At 54.2% G+C, this 22,601-nt stretch overlaps 1 protein-coding gene across 1 annotated transcript in view; it reads right to left on the minus strand.

Annotated features, from left to right (window-relative positions):
- Window positions 1-666: 666 nt before the first annotated feature.
- DDHD1 (DDHD domain containing 1) overlaps window positions 667-22,601 on the minus strand; it is a gene marked incomplete in the record, with an annotated part of 92,031 nt that continues 70,096 nt past the window's right edge. The window contains 3 exon segments of the mRNA XM_077466655.1: window positions 667-2,542; window positions 10,075-10,256; window positions 21,296-21,475. Coding sequence (XP_077322781.1) covers window positions 2,486-2,542; window positions 10,075-10,256; window positions 21,296-21,475 — 419 coding nt within the window.

Raw genomic sequence — 22,601 nt, forward strand, 5'->3', positions numbered from 1 at the left:
GGGGACTCCAGCAAATCCCGACTCTTGTCCTCTGCTCTCAATCCAAATCCTTCCCGCTCTGCCGCACTTCAACACCACAAAGAATTTCTCTATTCCCCGATAACGTCACACAGATTACGATTCATTGAACAGCTGCATCAGTCTCCCCAACCATTCCCACTAACGCATTCCACCCAAAAGGGCTTAGGCTAGGTTCACGCCCACAGCTGTGACCGAGTGCACATTCTTGTGTGTTCTCTGTACAGCAGTCCTCTCATTCCGATGGGATGCCGCATGTATGAGGAACATGGAAAAGAAGTCCACGACCCGTTTCCAAAAAGTGACACGCCGTTTGGTGCACACACATGCCTGGGTGTTCCGTTACCAATATTTGGCACTGCCAATGGGCACTGCATTTCTTTGCACAATTTTGTGTGTGTTCCCATAGCCTCAATCATAGATCTTTATCAATAAGCCCTTTTGGGTGAAACGCGTTAGTTTCAAAGATCCAAGGGGCAGTGACTGTTGCAGCAACTGTCAGTTTCAATAAACTGGAATCCGTGTGATGTCATCAGTGTGCAGAGAGTTATTTTCGCCCGACTCTTGTACACGATACATTGTTGCGTCCAACCAACCTCGACGTCCAGAAACCCGTTTTTTCGTTTTGGAATAATTGAGCCGAGACGATTTCTGTGAACCCACAAGGATTGGTTTTATTTTTTGTAATGAAAATATCATTGACAGTGAGCCATTGTCCACAGGAATTTAGTACAAAGATATGTCTTCTGGGAAATGTAGAAAATGGACGTGGCTCCTGGACTAGAAAGAAACGCGTAGAAAACAAAAAAATATTGGAAATGGATTAATAATGTTGAAGATGAAGATTTTTTTTATTTATTGGAATTAATTGACGTTAGTCTGCAGCTTCTTATTTCCCTTAGTGACGGATCCTCAATGAATGTATTTAAGGCACACCGCCCCCTTTTTATAATGACTGATCGGCAACATGGCCACCCCTTCCTGCCGAATCTAAAAATCACCTAAAAAGAAACGCGTGGAAAACAAATTCTTGAAAATGGGTTAGTAACATTGAAGATTTTATTTATTGGAATTAACATGTTAGTCAGCAGCTTCCCATTTCCCTTTGTTTGGGATCTTCAGTGAGAGGAGATTAAGGCGCATCGCTCACACCGTCCCTTCTCATACTATCACCGATGGGCAACATGGCCGCCCCTTCTCATACTATTGCCCATCTGCAACATGGCCGCCCCTTCTCATACTAATCGCCCATCTGCAACATGGCCGCCCCTTCTCACACTAATCGCCCATCTGCAACATGGCCGCCCCTTCTCACACTAATCGCCCATCTGCAACATGGCCGCCCCTTCTCATACTATTGCCCATCTGCAACATGGCCGCCCCTTCTCATACCATCACCAATTGGCAACATGGCCGCCCCTTCTCCTACCATCACCAATTGGCAACATGGCCGCCCCTTCTCCTACCATCGCCAACATGGCCGCCCCTTCTCATACTAATCGCCCATCTGCAACATGGCCGCCCCTTCTCACACTAATCGCCCATCTACAACATGGCCGTCCCTTCTCATACTATCGCCAATCGGCAACATAGCCGCCCCTTCTCATACTATCATCGATTGGCAACATGGCCGCCCCTTCTCATACTATTGTCCATCAGCAACATGGCCGCCCCTTCTCATACTATCGTCCATCAGCAACATGGCCGCCCCTTCTCATACTATCACCGATTGGCAACATGGCCGCCCCTTCTCATACTATCGCCCATCGGGAACACGGCCGCCTCTTCTAATACTATCACCGATCAGGAACATGGCCACTCATTCTCATACTATCGCCCAACAGCAACATGGCCACCCCATCACGAACATGGCCACCTCTTCTAATACTATCACCCATCGGCCTCCTTCCTTCCCATCGCCCATAAACATGGGCGCTCCTTTCTATCGCTCATCGGCAACATGACCACCCCTTCTTTCCTATCACCCATTGGCAACATGGGCGCCCCTTTTTATCTGACCACCAGCATGGCCTTCACTTCTTTCCCATCAGCGATCGGCAACTTTTTATCCTATCACCAATTGGCAACATGGCGCCCCCCCCCCCCCCCCCTTTAACATGGCTGTCCCTTTTTATCCTATCGCCCATCGGCAACATGGCTGCCCCTGATTATCATATCACCAATTGGCAACATGGCTGCCCCTTTTTACCCTATCGACCCAATGGAAACATGGCCGCCCCTTTTTTACCCTATCGCCCATCGGCAACTTGGCCGCCCCTTCCTGCCAGGTCAAAAAATCACCTAAAAAGAAACAAGTAGAAAACTAAAAATTCTCATCAACGGATTAGTAATGATGAAGATTTTATTGATTGGAATTATCTGAAGTTATTCTGCAGGTTCCCATTTCCCTTTGTGACGGATCCTCAACGAATCGCGATTAAGGTGCATTGTTCACTCCGCCCCTTTCTTATACTGTCACCGATCGGCAATACGGCCGCCCCTTCCTGCCAGGTCTAAAAATCACCTATAAAGACATTGATGAGGTTAGGCGCACATACAAACAAGGACGCTCATTAACAATTCAACGTATCGATCGGTAATCTGATCATTGGATGGATACAAAGTAATTTTCTCTACATTTCCTCACCCGTGTTATTTCCTGTAGGGAGTGTAGCGCCCCCTCTGGTCATACATTCCCCATACGGAGTTTAGCGCCCAATTTGGTCGTACATTTCCTGTAGGGAGTGTAGCACCCCCTCTGGTCATACATTCCCTATACGGAGTGTAGCGCCCCTTTTGGTCGTACATTTCCTGTAGGGAGTGTAGCGCCCCCTCTGGTAATATATTCCCTATAAGGAGTGTAGCGCCCCTTTTGGTCGTACATTTCCTGTAGGGAGTGTAGCGCCCCATTTGGTTGGACATTTCCTGTAGGGAGTGTAGCGCCCCCACGGGTTGTACATTCCCTATACAGAGTGTAGCACCCCATTTGGTTGGACATTTCCTGTAGGGAGTGTAGCGCCCCCTCTGGTAATATATTCCCTATAAGGAGTGTAGCGCCCCTTTTGGTCGTACATTTCCTGTAGGGAGTGTAGCGCCCCATTTGGTTGGACATTTCCTGTAGGGAGTGTAGCGCCCCCACGGGTTGTACATTCCCTATACAGAGTGTAGCACCCCATTTGGTTGTACTTTTCCTATAGGGAGTGTAGCGGCCCCTCTGGTCGTACATTCCCCATACGGAGTTTAGCGCCCAATTTGGTCGTACATTTCCTGTAGGGAGTGTAGCGCCCCCTCTGGTCATACATTCCCTATACGGAGTGTAGCGCCCCTTTTGGTCGTACATTTCCTGTAGGGAGTGTAGCGCCCCCTCTGGTAATATATTCCCTATAAGGAGTGTAGCGCCCCTTTTGGTCGTACATTTCCTGTAGGAGTGTAGCGCCCCATTTGGTTGGACATTTCCTGTAGGGAGTGTAGCGCCCCCACGGGTTGTACATTCCCTATACAGAGTGTAGCACCCCATTTGGTTGTACTTTTCCTATAGGGAGTGTAGCGGCCCCTCTGGTCGTACATTTCCTGTAGGGAGTGTAGCGCCCCATATGGTCGTACATTCCCTGTAGGGAGTGTAGCGGCCCCATCTGGTCGTACATTCCCTATCCGGAGTGTAGCGCCCCCTCTGGTCGTACATTTCCTATCCGGAGTGTAGCGCCCCATCTGGTCGTACATTTCCTATCCGGAGTGTAGCGCCCCCATCTGGTCGTACATTTCCTATCCGGAGTGTAGCGCCCCCATCTGGTCGTACATTTCCTATCCGGAGTGTAGCGCCCCCATCTGGTCGTACATTTCCTATCCGGAGTGTAGCGCCCCCTCTGGTCATACATTCCCTATCCGGAGTGTAGCGCCCCCATCTGGTGGTACATTTCCTATCCGGAGTGTAGCGCCCCCTCTGGTTGCACATTTCCTATACGGAGTGTAGCGCCCCCTCTGGTCGTACATTCCCTATCCGGAGTGTAGCGCCCCCTCTGGTCATACATTCCCTATCCGGAGTGTAGCGCCCCCATCTGGTGGTACATTTCCTATCCGGAGTGTAGCGCCCCCTCTGGTTGCACATTTCCTATACGGAGTGTAGCGCCCCCTCTGGTCGTACATTCCCTATCCGGAGTGTAGCGTCTCCATCTGGTCGTACATTTCCTATACGGAGTGTAGCGCCCCCATCTGGTCGTACATTTCCTATACGGAGTGTAGCGCCCCCTCTGGTCGTACATTTCCTATCCGGAGTGTAAAAAACGCATCATACTTGCATTAATTGTTAACGGCGCCCCAAAAACGGGCAGCGGACGCACGTTTGCGTGCGGGAAAAATAACTACGAAGCTTGACGCCCCCAAATAGGTGCTGGAGCCTCTTTGGGGTGTTTGCCGCCCACAGAGCCGCGTGTGAATGGAGCTGAAGGTGCTTCTGACCGGCGCACATTTAATTTTTGTGCATTTTTTTAGCAGCCTCTTAATTCCATGAGGTAGCCAAAAACCAGTGGAAGAAATCTTCCTAACTGCTCCAGGGACCGCCAGGGGGCCCCCCCCCCCCCCCGGAGAGATTTTCTCTCATTTCCCGTTTCATCGCACAGGAAGTGAAGAAATCGCACTTCCTTCCGTTGGGAAATGATAGTTTTCTGGCAGTGCACGCTGGTATGATTGGAAGCTTCTGGTCACTTCCATACCTGGCGGGTGAAGGTGAGCTCCAGATTGATTGGAAATCGCAGGGGGAATGTGGAGGCCGAGCACCCCCCCCCCCCCCCCCAGAAAACGCCCCATGCATGGGGTTTGTATGTTCCTACTATAATTATAAAGGCATCGAGTCCAGTGGAGCGACTGCCACTCATCCCCGCGCTACGGCCATCGCCACCGCCCTCAAAATGCCGGTTGCCTGGCTGTCATTGATGTAGAAGACAATCCGGGAAGATGGATACAGACGAGGAATTTGGATTTGTTGTCATTTACTGAATGCTCGTTTCCAGTCATTGACGTGAGGGGTGGGAGGGGCCAGCGATCCCCGCAGTCCCCTCATGGCAGGCGCAGGGTGGGAGGGGCCAGTGATCCCCGCATTCCCCTCATGGCAGGTATGCATGGGAGGGGCCAGCGATCCCCGCAATCTCCTCATGACGTGTACGCGGTGGGAGGGGTCAGCGATCCCCGCAGTTCCCTCATGGCAGGTGCGGGGTGGGAGGGACCAGCGATCCCCGCATGACGTGTACGTGATGGGAGGGGTCAGCAATGCCCGCAGTCCCCTCATGACGTGTACGCGGTGGGAGGGGTCAGCGATCCCTGCAGTTCCCTTATAACAGGTGCGGGGTGGGAGGGGCCAGCGATCCCCGCAGTCCCCTCATGATGTGTACGCGGTGGGAGGGGCCAGCGATCATCGCATTCCCCTCATGACAGGCACGTATGGGAGGGGCCAGCGATCCCCGTAGTCCCCTTATGACAGGTGCGCGGTGTGAGACGCTAGCAATCCCCTTATGACAAGTGCGTGGTGGGAGGGGCCAGCAATCCCAGCATTCTCCTCATGACAGGTGCACTTTACAGCCATGCTGAAGAACGGCCAGCGCCATATAGGTCCCTGTACTGGGGTCACCCATAATAATATATCAGAGCAAAGGGCACCTGTACTGGTCACTGATTGGTTAATGTGGGACACCGCACTGTGTGTGACCCTATCAGATCTGACCTTCTACACAAGGGAGCCAATGGTGGGTCAGCAGATTTGTGACCTCACAAAGCTGCCCAATCACTTGTAATAAAATGCGGTACTCCCTCCCCCTCCCGGGCCAGTTACAGGCTGAGGAGTGATCCGGCACAACTTCAACTTGAGTCCTTCCCAGAGGGGCGATTTTTTTAAATGCAATCTGACCGTTACAAAATCGCATGACACCCCATTGCCGGCAACAGAAACCATTCCATGTGCGCAGAGAAAGGTTCCTGTACTACTTCTTTACAATTTCAATGGCGGCTTGGAACTTCGTTTAACAGAAATCGCAATGAAATGGGAGGTGCGAGTCGCACTGATCTGAGGCTTTGAAATCGCGCTGAAGTTGCAAGAATTCAAAGCCGCACCAATGGGAACCGATTTTTAGGTGCGACTTGCTTGACATCTGTGCGACTTCGTTATATAGTTAGTAAGGTTGAATAAAGACCTGTCCATCCTGAGTGCCTGTCCACAATCGTCCCCCCTCTACATTGTGTCTCATTATATATTATTTAAGGTACCCATATATAGTGCCGTCAATTTACACGGCGCTCCGCCCAGACATCGCACACATCGGTCCCGACCCTCGAGCCCAAAATCCAAGATCCCAACACTCACCCATATACTGGGGACAATTTAGACAGAAGCCAATTAACCTACCTGCATGTCTTTGGGGTGTGGGAGGAAACCGGAGTACCCGGAGGAAACCCACACAGGCACAGGGAGAACATGCAAACTCCAGGCAGGTAGTGTCGTGGTTGGGATTCAAACCAGCGACCCTTTTTACTGCTAGGCGAGAGTGCTAAGCACTCTACCACGGGCCGCCGCCCGCTCCGACCCACCACCGGGCCGCCGCCCTCTCCGACCCACCACCGGGCCGCCGCCCTCTCCGACCCACCACCGGGCCGCCGCCCTCTCCGACCCACCACCGGGCCGCCGCCCGCTCCGACCCACCACCGGGCCGCCGCCCGCTCCGACCCACCACCGGGCCGCCGCCCTCTCCGACCCACCACCGGGCCGCCGCCCTCTCCGACCCACCACCGGGCCGCCGCCCTCTCCGACCCACCACGCCCTCTTCGACCCACCACCGACCCGCCGCCCTCTCCGACCCACCACCGGGCCGCCGCCCGCTCCGACCCACCACCGGGCCGCCGCCCTCTCCGACCCACCACCGGGCCGCCGCCCTCTCCGACCCACCACCGGGCCGCCGCCCTCTTCGACCCACCACCGACCCGCCGCCCTCTCCGACCCACCACCGGCCCGCCGCCTGCTCCAACCCACCACCGGCCCGCCGCCCGCTCCGACCCACCACCGCCCCCCCCCCCCCCGGGCTGCCGCCCTCTCCGACCCACCACCGACCCGCCGCCCTCTCCGACCCACCACCGGCCCGCCGCCTGCTCCAACCCACCACCGGCCCGCCGCCCGCTCCGACCCACCACCGACCCCCCCCCCCCCCCCGGGCTGCCGCCCGCTCCGACCCACCACCGGCCCGCCGCCCTCTCCGACCCACCGCCCGCTCCAACCCACCACTGAGCCTGCACAGATGTCTATGCCAGTCACACCTGAAAGTGCAAAAAAAATAGTGCAGGAACCTTTTTTTCATAGTGGGTGTGGCTCCGCAAAGTCGGAGTCGCACGGATTTGAACGCTTCCAATGCCGACAATAAACCTCGGGGCTGAGCCGCATTTTTCCATCCATTCCCTCTTCCAAGTAAATGGGGGCTCCTCTGCAAACACCCCAAAACCGAATGCAGATTCCTCATCAGAGATCAAGGCGAGTGTGAAGGAGCGCTTCCCCTCCCTACAGGCAGCAATGGAAGGGTAGGAGTGGGCGGAGCTAGGCCTGACACTGCAAAAGTCAGAATTTGCATAATATAAGCTCTGAGGATTTTCTTGAAGCCGGAACTCGCTCCCTGCAGTACAGGCTCTCTAAGTATCCATTGCTGTCAATGGCAGGGTGGGAGCAGACAAAATCAGCTGACTGAGCCAATCACTATCCACCGCTATGAAGACCAAACCCCCCCCCCCCCCCCCACCAGCCTGTCCTCCGCACCCAACTCAACATTTTTCCAAATAGTAAAGAACATTGCAAAATCTCCTCCCACCAACTGTGTTCTTGGCAGTGCTCCGCCTCCTAACCACGGATCTAGATTGCCCCGACCGATACAGAAGATCGGCGCAGACCGCCCCACCCCCCATGGCAGAACTAGAACATTCTGCATTAGCCACAGCGGACACTTCAAGAGCCTGCACAGACAAGACTACATGGAACACCGCAGGGAAGGCAGAACGATCCGCGCTGGTCAGGAGACGCGTTTTGTTGATTTCTTTAAATTCAGGAAAAAAAAATGTAAAAAAATTTGCATTTAAATTGAAAAAAATAAAATAAAAATACAAATCAAAAGATTCACTTTCCTTCCTGCAAAACCGGTTATTACCAGAAACAAAGATATGGGGGGGGGGGGGGGGGTCACCCTCTGTCTGTATTGGGTTCTATGCCGGGGGGAGGGGCCACCCTCTGTCTGTATTGAGTTCTGTGCCGGGGGGAGGGGCCACCCTCTGTCTGTATTGGTTTCTATGTGCTGGGGGGGCGGGGCCACCCTCTGTCTGTATTGGTTTCTATGTGCCGGGGGGCGGGGCCACCCTCTGTCTGTATTGGGTTCTATGTGCTGGGGGGGGGGGGGGCACCCTCTGTCTGTATTGGGTTCTATGTGCCGTGGGCGGGGCCACCCTCTGTCTGTATTGGGTTCTATGTGCTGGGGGCGGTGCCACCCTCTGTCTGTATTGGGTTCTATGTGCTGGGGGGGGGGCACCCTCTGTCTGTATTGGGTTCTATGTGCCGTGGGCGGGGCCACCCTCTGTCTGTATTGGGTTCTATGTGCTGTGGGCGGGGCCACCCTCTGTCTGTATTGGGTTCTATGTGTCGGGGGGCGGGGCCACCCCTCTGTCTGTATTGGGTTCTATGTGCCGGGGGGCGGGGCCACCCTCTGTCTGTATTGGGTTCTATGTGCCGGGGGGCGGGGCCACCCTCTGTCTGTATTGGGTTCTATGTGCCGGGGGGCGGGGCAGAGGTCACCCTTTGTCTGTATTGAGTTCTATGTGCCGGGGGGGCGGGGGTCATCAAGCTTCTCTACCAATCCCTCCATATGGGGTGTGCAGTAAACCTCCGCGTGTGACGGGGGGCTCATCCTCATCCTGCGTGTGTACTGGGGGGGTGTTGTAACCCGGTATCAGCCCCATGCAGTCCCTGTACAGCGGAGCTCAGACTGGGGGAAGGGAGGAGAGCTAGCAGTTCATGTAGGGTTCCCTTATCCCTCATCTTCAATTGTATAGTAACCGCTTTCAATTTTGTCTGCACCTGTTGGTGCCATAGATCCTGTATATCAATGTGCTGACAAGGAGCATGCTGATAGGAGGAGAGAGCGGAGAGACAAGAGAACTGAGCTCATCGCTTTGTTGCCTCCTCTCCCTTCCCTGTCCAATCACAGGCTGGGGGGCGGTTCCAGGACAGCCTGGGCTTAGAGGAAGTGGGCGGAATGATGACGGCAGTCAGTAAACCAGAAGACTAATGACATCTAGTGGTGGAAATGTAATATTACAGGACAGCTCCAGATTGAAAAAAAAAAAAAAAAGGAGAGAACTGCAATTAAAATTTGCTACATTTTCTTTTTGCTCTTTATTTTCCTTTTCTTCCCATGTTTTATAGAAGCCAATTGGCTGGGGGCTCAGCGTGATCTGATGTGTGCTTTGCATGCCTCCTCCTCTCCGATTCGCTGCAGAGCGGAGCTGCTAATTAAAATGGGAACATCAGAACCCCGCCGTACCTGTACAGGTTCTTAGATGTATTTTATCTCTACCCGAAGAACCCCCCCCCCCCCCCACAGGAAGTGAAGATTCGTAGGTTGCTTTGCACGCACCGCCATCTTCCCCGCTCCATACAGACATTAAAAAGTAAAAAATAAATAAAATAAAAAACCTCAAATGTCAAATTGTTAAAATTTGTGGAAATATTTTACATTTTTGCTCCTCGCAGAGGAAGTCTCAAACTTCGCAAACCAACAAAACACGGCGGGTGACCGGCGCCGGCCGCGCCTGCGTACGCCGCAGTGTACAGAGCCGTCCATTGCCAGGGAGGGGGAGTTTCCCTTCAGACTATTGCTGGGATAGGTCGGGGGGAGGAGAAGGCGGAGTGAAGGAAATATGAGAACGGCGTGTTGTGGTCATCGATGGCGCCCTGCGAAAACGGAACATTCAAAACATGCGAAAAATCGCGGCCATGTTCCCCCTCCCTCAACAGTCTCCAGCCGGGAAGTGACGTCTCTACACCTCATCTACCCCCAGCTTGTCCTCCTCCTCCATCTGGGCCTCCTTGTACAAGAACGTCAGAAGGAAAAGTGCAATGTCCATGGATGACCAGTAGGCGGTGTGCGACGTCATGGCCGACCAGTATCTGCTCTCCACCAATCCCTCACGCAGCTCAAAATCGATCCGATGCTCCAACTCCACCGCTGAAAGAAAACAAACATCATCATTATAAGATCTGTCTTCATACCGCTAAAGAGAGGCGGGGGAGGGGATTACATATACAAATATATTGCCCCAGATATGTGGTGGCTGCATTCGTTTTCTTTATTCTCACCTGGTGATTCCCACAAATACCTCACTTCCTGTCCTGGGTGACAACACTCACTGCAATGTATGTATAGAGCAGTGGTCTCCCAACTCCGGACCTTTGGCCCTTGGAGGACTATGCCTCCCACTGACGCCCAACGGTGGGGCGCCACGCCCCCCGCTGACGGCCAACTCCCACCGATGGGACGCTATTCCTCCCACTGAAACCCGACAATGGGACGCTATTCCTCCCACTGGAATCCGACAATGGGACGCTATTCCTCCCACTGGAACCTGACAATGGGACGCTATTCCTCCCACTGGAATCCGACAATGGGACGCTATTCCTCCCACTGGAACCCGACAATGGGACGCTATTCCTCCCACTGGAACCCGACAATGGGGCGCTATTCCTCCCACTGAAACCCGACAATGGGGCGCTATTCCTCCCACTGAAACCCGACAATGGGGCGCTATTCCTCCCACTGAAACCCGACAATGGGGCGCTATTCCTCCCACTGAAACCCGACAATGGGGCGCTATTCCTCCCACTGGAACCCGACAATGGGGCGCTATTCCTCCCACTGAAGCCCGACAATGGGGCGCTATTCCTCCCACTGAAACCCGACAATGGGGCGCTATTCCTCCCACTGGAACCCGACAATGGGGCGCTATTCCTCCCACTGAAACCCGACAATGGGGCGCTATTCCTCCCACTGAAACCCGACAATGGGACGCTATTCCTCCCACTGGAATCCGACAATGGGACGCTATTCCTCCCACTGGAACCTGACAATGGGACGCTATTCCTCCCACTGGAATCCGACAATGGGACGCTATTCCTCCCACTGGAACCCGACAATGGGACGCTATTCCTCCCACTGGAATCCGACAATGGGGCGCTATTCCTCCCACTGAAACCCGACAATGGGACGCTATTCCTCCCACTGGAACCCGACAATGGGACGCTATTCCTCCCACTGGAACCCGACAATGGGACGCTATTCCTCCCACTGGAACCAGACAATGGGACGCTATTCCTCCCACTGAAACCCGACAATGGGACGCTATTCCTCCCACTGGAACCCGACAATGGGGTGCTATTCCTCCCACTGGAATCCGACAATGGGACGCTATTCCTCCCACTGGAATCCGACAATGGGACGCTATTCCTCCCACTGGAACCCGACAATGGGACGCTATTCCTCCCACTGGAATCCGACAATGGAGCGCTATTCCTCCCACTGGAACCCGACAATGGGGCGCTATTCCTCCCACTGAAACCCGACAATGGGGCGCTATTCCTCCCACTGAAACCCGACAATGGGGCGCTATTCCTCCCACTGAAACCCGACAATGGGGCGCTATTCCTCCCACTGAAACCCGACAATGGGGCGCTATTCCTCCCACTGGAACCCGACAATGGGGCGCTATTCCTCCCACTGAAACCCGACAATGGGGTGCTATTCCTCCCACTGGAATCCGACAATGGGACGCTATTCCTCCCACTGGAATCCGACAATGGGACGCTATTCCTCCCACTGGAACCCGACAATGGGACGCTATTCCTCCCACTGGAATCCGACAATGGAGCGCTATTCCTCCCACTGGAACCCGACAATGGGGCGCTATTCCTCCCACTGAAACCCGACAATGGGGCGCTATTCCTCCCACTGAAACCCGACAATGGGGCGCTATTCCTCCCACTGAAACCCGACAATGGGGCGCTATTCCTCCCACTGAAACCCGACAATGGGGCGCTATTCCTCCCACTGGAACCCGACAATGGGGCGCTATTCCTCCCACTGAAGCCCGACAATGGGGCGCTATTCCTCCCACTGAAACCCGACAATGGGGCGCTATTCCTCCCACTGGAACCCGACAATGGGGCGCTATTCCTCCCACTGAAACCCGACAATGGGGTGCTATTCCTCCCACTGGAACCCGACAATGGGACGCTATTCCTCCCACTGAAACCCGACAATGGGGCGCTATTCCTCCCACTGAAACCCGACAATGGGACGCTATTCCTCCCACTGGAACCCGACAATGGGACGCTATTCCTCCCACTGGAACCCGACAATGGGACGCTATTCCTCCCACTGAAACCCGACAATGGGGCGCTATTCCTCCCACTGAAACCCGACAATGGGGCGCTATTCCTCCCACTGAAACCCGACAATGGGACGCTATTCCTCCCACTGAAACCCGACAATGGGGCGCTATTCCTCCCACTGAAACCCGACAATGGGGCGCTATTCCTCCCACTGAAACCCGACAATGGGGCGCTATTCCTCCCACTGAAACCCGACAAAGGGGCGCTATGCCTCCCACTGAAACCCGACAAAGGGGCGCTATGCCTCCCACTGAAACCCGACAAAGGGGCGCTATGCCTCCCACTGGAACCCGACAATGGGACGCTATTCCTCCCACTGGAACCCGACAATGGGACGCTATTCCTCCCACTGGAACCCGACAATGGGACGCTATTCCTCCCACTGGAACCCGACAAAGGAGCGCTATGCCTCCCACTGAAACCCGACAAAGGGGCGCTATGCCTCCCACTGGAACCCGACAATGGGACGCTATTCCTCCCACTGGAACCCGACAATGGGACGCTATTCCTCCCACTGAAACCCGACAATGGGGTGCTATTCCTCCCACTGGAACCCGACAATGGGACGCTATTCCTCCCACTGAAACCCGACAATGGGGCGCTATTCCTCCCACTGAAACCCGACAATGGGACGCTATTCCTCCCACTGGAACCCGACAATGGGACGCTATTCCTCCCACTGAAACCCGACAATGGGGCGCTATTCCTCCCACTGAAACCCGACAATGGGGCGCTATTCCTCCCACTGAAACCCGACAATGGGACGCTATTCCTCCCACTGAAACCCGACAATGGGGCGCTATTCCTCCCACTGAAACCCGACAATGGGGCGCTATTCCTCCCACTGAAACCCGACAATGGGGCGCTATTCCTCCCACTGAAACCCGACAAAGGGGCGCTATGCCTCCCACTGAAACCCGACAAAGGGGCGCTATGCCTCCCACTGAAACCCGACAAAGGGGCGCTATGCCTCCCACTGGAACCCGACAATGGGACGCTATTCCTCCCACTGGAACCCGACAATGGGACGCTATTCCTCCCACTGGAACCCGACAATGGGACGCTATTCCTCCCACTGGAACCCGACAAAGGAGCGCTATGCCTCCCACTGAAACCCGACAAAGGGGCGCTATGCCTCCCACTGGAACCCGACAATGGGACGCTATTCCTCCCACTGGAACCCGACAATGGGACGCTATTCCTCCCACTGAAACCCGACAATGGGACGCTATTCCTCCCACTGGAACCCGACAATGGGACGCTATTCCTCCCACTGAAACCCGACAATGGGACGCTATTCCTCCCACTGGAACCCGACAAAGGGACGCTATGCCTCCCACTGAAACCCGACAATGGGGCGCTATGCCTCCCACTGGAACCCGACAATGGGACGCTATGCCTCCCACTGGAACCCGACAATGGGACGCTATTCCTCCCACTGGAACCCGACAATGGGACGCTATTCCTCCCACTGGAACCCGACAATGGGACGCTATGCCTCCCACTGGAACCCGACAATGGGACGCTATTCCTCCCACTGGAACCCGACAATGGGACGCTATTCCTCCCACTGGAACCCGACAATGGGACGCTATTCCTCCCACTGGAACCCGACAAAGGAGCGCTATGCCTCCCACTGGAACCCGACAAAGGAGCGCTATGCCTCCCACTGAAACCCGACAAAGGGGCGCTATGCCTCCCACTGGAACCCGACAATGGGACGCTATTCCTCCCACTGGAACCCGACAAAGGGGCGCTATGCCTCCCACTGAAACCCGACAATGGGGCGCTATGCCTCCCACTGGAGCCTGACAATGGGACGCTATTCCTCCCACTGGAACCCGACAATGGGACGCTATTCCTCCCACTGAAACCCGACAAAGGGGCGCTATGCCTCCCACTGAAACCTGACAAAGGGGCGCTATGCCTCCCACTGGAACCCGACAATGGGACGCTATTCCTCCCACTGAAACCCGACAATGGGACGCTATTCCTCCCACTGAAACCCGACAATGGGACGCTATTCCTCCCACTGAAACCCGACAATGGGACGCTATTCCTCCCACTGGAACCCGACAATGGGGCGCTATGCCTCCCACTGAAACCCAACAATGGGGCGCTATTCCTCCCACTGGAACCCGACAATGGGACGCTATTCCTCCCACTGAAACCCGACAATGGGACGCTATTCCTCCCACTGAAACCCGACAATGGGACGCTATTCCTCCCACTGAAACCCGACAATGGGACGCTATTCCTCCCACTGAAACCCGACAATGGGGCGCTATTCCTCCCACTGAAACCCGACAATGGGACGCTATTCCTCCCACTGGAACCCGACAATGGGGCGCTATGCCTCCCACTGAAACCCAGCAATGGGGCGCTATGCCTCCCACTGGAACCCGACAATGGGACGCTATTCCTCCCACTGGGGCACTTACGTTGGCGGCCAATAAGGGCGCGACCATTACAGTGATAGAATGCCAGCCTTACAGACCACTGGCATCATCGGTTCTGCCCGGAACGTTGTGGGCACCATCAGATGGAAGGTCAATTTCACACAATGCAACCACCTAACCTCCAGAAGGTTTTACCCCCTTCATGACCAGGCCTTTTTTTTTCACGATTTTTTTTTTCACTATTCAGCACTGCGCTACTATAACCGGTAATTGCGCGGTCATGTAACGATCTACGCAAAGTTTTTCACACAATAGAGCTTTCTTTTGGTGGTATTTCATCACCTCTGGGGGTTTTTTGCAAAAAATGTAAAAAAAACAACAAAAATAAAACCTATCCAATAAAATTAAAGACATTTCTTCAAAAAAATAAAATAAACTCATTGGTCAAGGCCTGGAGTGACACAGAATCAGATGCTAAAGCTGCGGACAAATCAGAATCTGCAGGAGAAATTATGAAATGATGGTAAATGAGAGTATGACTGGTTAATATTGATTAACCCTATAGCTTCTGCACCTTCCCGACAGTTCTATAGTTACATTGGTCGTAGATTTCCCCTTTTGTTTTTTTTTGCATTATTTATGTTTTAAGATAATATTTGGATTTTTTTTTTTTTAAACACTGAAAATAATAATAAAAAAAAACAAAAAAATATATATAAAAACCACAAGGGATGGTTAGAGACCGCGGGCATGCCACAAGAGATATTTATATATATATAAAAAAAAAAATGAAACAGAAGAAGAATCGGCAGGAGAGGGTGTGAAGGAGGGCGAAGGACGCGGAGGAGGGCGAAGGACGCGGAGGAGGGCGAAGGTCGCGGAGGAGGGCGAAGGACACGGAGGAGGGCGAAGGACACGGAGGAGGGCGAAGGAGGGCGAAGGAAACGGAGGAGGGCGAAGGACACGGAGGAGGGCGAAGGACACGGAGGAGGGCGAAGGACGCGGAGGAGGGCGAAGGACACGGAGGAGGGCGAAGGACGCGGAGGAGGGCGAAGGTCGCGGAGGAGGGCGAAGGACACGGAGGAGGGCGAAGGACACGGAGGAGGGCGAAGGAGGGTGAAGGAAACGGAGGAGGGCGAAGGACACGGAGGAGGGCGAAGGAGGGCGAAGGACACGGAGGAGGGCGAAGGACACGGAGGAGGGCGAAGGACACGGAGGAGGGCGAAGGACACGGAGGAGGGCGAAGGTCGCGGAGGAGGGCGAAGGTCGCGGAGGAGGGCGAAGGACGCGGAGAAGGGCGAAGGTCGCGGAGAAGGGCGAAGGTCGCGGAGAAGGGCGAAGGTCGCGGAGGAGGGCGAAGGACGCGGAGGAGGGCGAAGGACGCGGAGGAGGGCGAAGGACGCGGAGGAGGGCGAAGGTCGCGGAGGAGGGCGAAGGTCGCGGAGGAGGGCGAAGGACGCGGAGGAGGGCGAAGGACGCGGAGGAGGGCGAAGGTCGCGGAGGAGGGCGAAGGACGCGGAGGAGGGCGAAGGACGCGGAGGAGGGCGAAGGACGCGGAGGAGGGCGAAGGACGCGGAGGAGGGCGAAGGACACGGAGGAGGGCGAAGGTCGCGGAGGAGGGCGAAGGTCGCGGAGGAGGGCGAAGGACGCGGAGGAGGGCAAAGGTCGCGGAGAAGGGCGAAGGTCGCGGAGGAGGGCGGAGGAGGGCGAAGGACGCGGAGGAGGGCGAAGGTCGCGGAGGAGGGCGAAGGTCGCGGAGGAGGGCGAAGGACGGGGGAAGGTCGCGGAGGAGGGCGAAGGTCGCGGAGGAGGGCGAAGGACGCGGAGGAGGGCGAAGGACGCGGAGGAGGGCGAAGGTCGCGGAGGAGGGCGAAGGTCGCGGAGGAGGGCGAAGGTCGCGGAGGAGGGCGAAGGTCGCGGAGAAGGGCGAAGGTCGCGGAGGAGGGCGAAGGACGCGGAGGAGGGCGAAGGACGCGGAGGAGGGCGAAGGACGCGGAGGAGGGCGAAGGACACGGAGGAGGGCGAAGGTCACGGAGGAGGGCGAAGGTCACGGAGGAGGGCGAAGGACGCGGAGGAGGGCGAAGGACGCGGAGGAGGGCGAAGGTCACGGAGGAGGGCGAAGGACGTCGACACATCCAACGCATTCCATTCATTGTCGGAGTTGCTCTTTAAGATCGCCTAAAATGAATGTCTGAAGATGTGATTGCTCGCTGTTCATAGGAGGACGACTCTTCACGTGCACGGCCGCACACAACGCTCCGAATGGATGATGAGAATCTTAACGAAGAGACAATACTGGGCCGAGTCCAAACACTGATCTCATTTCCTCCTCCACAGGGACCGGCCCAAGCACTCATCTCCTACGTATGGATCTTATCAGACCGAGGCTCATCAGTGCAAGCTACAGAGAGCGTCTATCAGAGCCCATTCACAATACATCCATACACCACTACAGAGACCATGGGCAGCACAGGAAACCTTTAACCCTTTCATTGCCAGGAGACTATTGCAGACATTTAAAAATAAATTTAGACCTGAAGATTACAGAAAACCCCCAAACATGATATCACGTCTGAAAGCAGACCCCCTGGAGAATAAAATAGCGGCAGCTCTCATTTTCTATGTTACACGATAATATAGCAACATTTTATTAACCACTTGTTGATCGAACTATAACCAAATGACTGCTACAGCGCGGCCGTCCGGTTCTAGGATGCCGTCACCTGACAGCGTCTTGTGATCGCACGCGCTCCATGGGCGCTCTGCAATCGCAGTGTCCTGAGGACACTGATCACATATTGGCGGTAAAGAGCCAATCAACTGCTCTTTACCAAGTGATCAACTGTGTCCAATCACAGATGATAGCGGATGTCAACAGATGCCGGCATCGGGCACTCTTCTCCTCGCGCTGACAGCATGAGGATCAGTGCTGCCCAGTAGTGCTGCCCATCAGTGCCACCCAGTGTCCATTAGTTCTGTCCATCAGTGCCCACTAGTGCTGCTCATTAGTTCTGTCCATCAGTGCCACCCATCAGTGCCCACTAGTGCTGCCCATTAGTTCTGTCCATCAGTGCCCACTAGTGCTGCCCATTAGTTCTGTCCATCAGTGCCCACTAGTGCTGCTCATTAGTTCTGTCCATCAGTGCCACCCATCAGTGCCCACTAGTGCTGCCCATTAGTTCTGTCAATCAGTGCCACCCATCAGTAACCACTAGTGCTGCCCATTAGTTATGTCCATCAATGCCCACTAGTGGTGCTCATTAGTTCTGTCCATCAGTGCCCAGCAGTGCTGCCCATCAGTGCCACCCAGTTCCCATTAGTTCTGTCCATCAGTGCCCACTAGTGCTGCCCATTAGTTCTGTCCATCAATGCCCACTAGTGCTATCCCATTAGTTCTGTCCATCAATGCCCACTAGTGCTATCCCATTAGTTCTGTCCATCAATGCCCACTAGTGCTGCCCATTAGTTCTGTCCATCAATGCCCACTAGTGCTGCCCATTAGTTCTGTCCATCAGTGCCCACTAGCGCTGCCCATCAGTGCCCACTAGTGCTGCCCATTAGTTCTGTCCATCACTGCCCACTAGTGCTACCCATTAGTTCTGTCCATCAGTGTTGCCCAGCAGCGCTGCCCATTAGTTCTGTCCATCAGCGCTGCCCATTAGCGACCACTAGTGCTGCCCATTAGCACCTCCTCATCACTGCTTTCTTATCAGCGCCGCCCCATCAGTGCCATTCCACCAGTGCACATCAGTGCCGCTTCCCTCCAGCGCTGCCCCACCAGTGCACATCAGCGCCGCTCCCCCTCCATTGTCCACCAGCACCACCCCCATCAGTGCCGGAGAAAAATGACCCCTTGGCACAATTTTATAACAAAATATGAAGATTCCCCCCACCCCACAAAATCGTAAATTTTTTTTTAATTCATGTAGCAAAAATGAGAAAACTCAGCAGTGATTAAATACCACCAAAAGAAAAGCTCTATTTGTGTGAAAAAAATCAATAACAATATCACGTGTGTGCCGTGTCACATGACCGTGTAATTGTCAAAGTGTGACAGCGCTGAAAGCTGAAAATTGGCCTGGGTCTGAAGGGGGTAAAAGAGCCCGGTAGGCGAATGACCAAGCATGAAATTTCAGTAAAAAATACATTTAATTTTAATAACTATAAATTTGTGTGTTTCTGCAAAACACCAAACTTCAGTCCCTCATTCATAATCTCCATCGTGATGCCTAAAAGGCCCAGAATTATTGATCTCACTTCAGTACACATCTGGAACAAGGTTTTCATACACGCCCCGGGGCAGGTCAGGTGCAATTCTTTGGGGGGTTTAAATGCTTTTTTTTCTTCTTACAAATACTTTACAAACACACAGGGAACAAATCCAGGATTTTTAAAAAGGCTTACCTGTAAAATCCTTTTCTTTGATGTACATCAGGGGACACAGAGCCATAGTAATTACTATGTGGGTTATTTCGGACCGACAGGTGATGGACACTGGCACGCCCCTAAAGGCGTGTACTCCCCTACATAACCCCTCCCATTACTGGGAGTCCTCAGTTTTGTAGCCAAGCAATCAGTGGCGTAACTAGAACCTTCAGGGCCCCGATGCAAGAAACCATGAAGGGCCCCTCTGAACCCCAGCCAGGGCCCTTCCCTCCGAGTCCGGCGGTGGAACTCCAGGGCGTGGTCACAGGTATGACCTTTGTGAGCCCTGTAGTTCCACCACTGGTATCAGTAGTTTTTTTTATTATTTTTTTTTTTAATTTTTAGGCGCCCCACTGGGGGACTGTCCCTAGGCAGAATGGGGTCCCCGTCCCCAGAAGAGATGAGGTCCTTTTCTCTAGGGCAGATGAAGTTACTGCCCCCAGGTGAGAAGGGGTCCCTGTCCCCAGGGGAGGTGGGGGTCCCTGTCCCCACGTGAGAAGGGGCCCCTGTCCCCAGGGGCAGATGAAGGGGGTAAGTAATGGTGTGTGGGGGATGGGGTCCTCTCACTCACCATGACCAAGCTGTAGGCCGCGCACTGCATCTGTGTGCTTAAAGTTTGTTTACCCGGGAGAAGTATGCAGTGCAGTGTGGGGGGGGGGGGGGGGGCGGGACTCTGGCTGGGGAGAACAGACATTGGACTGAGCGGCAATGTATGGAGCAGGAGAGGGGTACTCTGAGGAGCCGGCCGAGGACACAGGTCATGCGGGGAATGCACAACTAAAGAAAAGGATTTTACAGGCAAGCTGTTATAAAAAATCCTGTTTTTTTATATCAGGGGACACAGAGCCATAGTACTTACTATGTGGGATGTCCCATAGCAATGCCAACTGAAGGGAGGGAGACAACAAAACAGCACATCTTCACTCGTGACCAACACCTTAGAGACTGACGAAAAAACTGAGGACTCCCAGTGACGGGAGGGGTTATATAGGGAGGACTCCCAGTGACGGGAGGGGTTATATAGGGAGGACTCCCAGTGACGGGAGGGGTTATATAGGGAGGACTCCCAGTGACGGGAGGGGTTATATAGGGAGGACTCCCAGTGACGGGAGGGGTTATATAGGGAGGACTCCCAGTGACGGGAGGGGTTATATAGGGAGGACTCCCAGTGGTGGGAGGGGTTATATAGGGAGGAATCCCAGTGACGGGAGGGGTTATATAGGGAGGACTCCCAGTGGTGGGAGGGGTTATATAGGGAGGACTCCCAGTGACGGGAGGGGTTATATAGGGAGGACTCCCAGTGACGGGAGGGGTTATATAGGGAGGACTCCCAGTGACGGGAGGGGTTATATAGGGAGGACTCCCAGTGACGGGAGGGGTTATATAGGGAGGACTCCCAGTGACGGGAGGGGTTATATAGGGAGGACTCCCAGTGGTGGGAGGGGTTATATAGGGAGGACTCCCAGTGATGGGAGGGGTTATATAGGGAGGACTCCCAGTGACGGGAGGGGTTATATAGGGAGGACTCCCAGTGGTGGGAGGGGTTATATAGGGAGGACTCCCAGTGGTGGGAGGGGTTATATAGCGAGGACTCCCAGTGATGGGAGGGGTTATATAGGGGAGTACACTTCTTGTCTTAGGACGTGGCAGTGTCCATCACCTATCAGTGGCCCTATAACCCACATAGTAAGTACTATGGCTCTGTGTCTCCTGATGTATGAAAGGAAATGTAATTTTTTATATTTTGACAGGTTCCATTTCCAATTTTATTTCATATATTATGAGAAAATCGGGAGTCTTTTGGACCTGCCTTCCATTGAAGTTAATGGAGCACAGATGACGCTGCATTAGCTTCTATGTCCGGAGAGGGTCCTCAGCTCAGTACACAGAACTGTCTCCTCACCCCTCTGGCAGCAGTTATAGAGAGAAGAGAAGGTTTGCTCTCCCTGCAGCTTCTACAGGACTAAATAGATGAGGTTCAGACCTGAAGACCAACCTGCGGGGTCCAGAGATCCGGAGACGCTGTGCGGAAGCGACGTTGTGCTCGCGCTCTGGCTTTGTATTGATTTTTTGTCCTCCCCCTCGGCGGTTTCCTTTACTTCGTAGTTGGCTGCACTAGAACGTGCAAATCTTGAGAATAGCATTCCCCCCAGACCCTTCCCGATGCTGGCGGCACCTGCAGGAAGATACACAGAATGAGACAGACAGACACAGACTGCCACCTAGTGGCTGGAATAGATTATGCAGGCTGCCACATTCACAGTCTATGCGTTATTCCCCTCGTGGCTTTATGCTGCACTCTATACAACTTTCTAATGCATCTAGTGAACGCCATGGGATGCTGTCAGTGACAGCACTTCCCTTGACAGGCCGACAACGCTAAGCCATTGCCTTTTTAATTAGCAGCAGCATTGCCAGCCTGCTGTGGGAGCCACTTCAGTTGTCTGCTGCAAAGCTCAATGACAAACCGAAGGAACGCAAAAAAATAAAAATAAATAGCAACTTTTTTTTTTATTCTGCATTAAAAACGTACGGTCTACATACACTTTACAGCATTGATTTTTTATCAAGTCCTCTTATGTAAGGGTACCTTAATGCAAGACTGAGCTTCTAGGGGAGTGGGGGGCAAGGGGAAGGCCCTTATGTAAAATTGGGGGGGGGGGGGGGGGGAGTGTGAGTCAAAAGGGGAGACCCTCATCCAAGGGAGGGCCCCTCATGCAAGGAGGAAATCTGGGGGGGGGGGGGCAGAGCCCTCATACAAGGAAGATATCTGGGAGGGGAGCAGCACCCTCGTGCAAGGAGGATATCTGGGAGGGGGGCAGAACCCTCGTGCAAGGAGGATATCTGGGAGGGGGGCAGAACCCTCGTGCAAGGAGGATATCTGGGAGGGGGGCAGAACCCTCGTGCAAGAAAATTTGGGAGGGCAGAAGCCTCGTGCAAGGAGGAAATCTGGGAGGGGGCAGAACCCTTGTGCATGGAGGAAATCTGGGAAGGGGGCAGAACTCTTGTGCACGGAGGAAATTTGGGGGGGCAGAAGCCTCGTGCAAGGAGGAAATCTGGGAGGGGGGCAGAACCCTTGTGCACGGAGGAAATTTGGGGGGGCAGAAGCCTCATGGAAGGAGGAAATTTGGGGGGGCAAAACCCTCATGCAAGGAGGAAATCTGGGGGGGCAAAACCCTCATGCAAGGAGGAAATCTGGGGGGCAGAACCCTCATGCAAGGAGGAAATCTGGGGGGCAGAACCCTCATGCAAGGAGGAAATCTGGGGGGCAGAACCCTCATGCAAGGAGGAAATCTGGGGGG

Source organism: Lithobates pipiens, unplaced genomic scaffold (assembly GCF_037356315.1).
Source record: "Lithobates pipiens isolate NorthernLeopardFrog02 unplaced genomic scaffold, aLitPip1_a1.2 Scaffold_37, whole genome shotgun sequence".
NCBI lineage: Eukaryota > Metazoa > Chordata > Amphibia > Anura > Ranidae > Lithobates > Lithobates pipiens.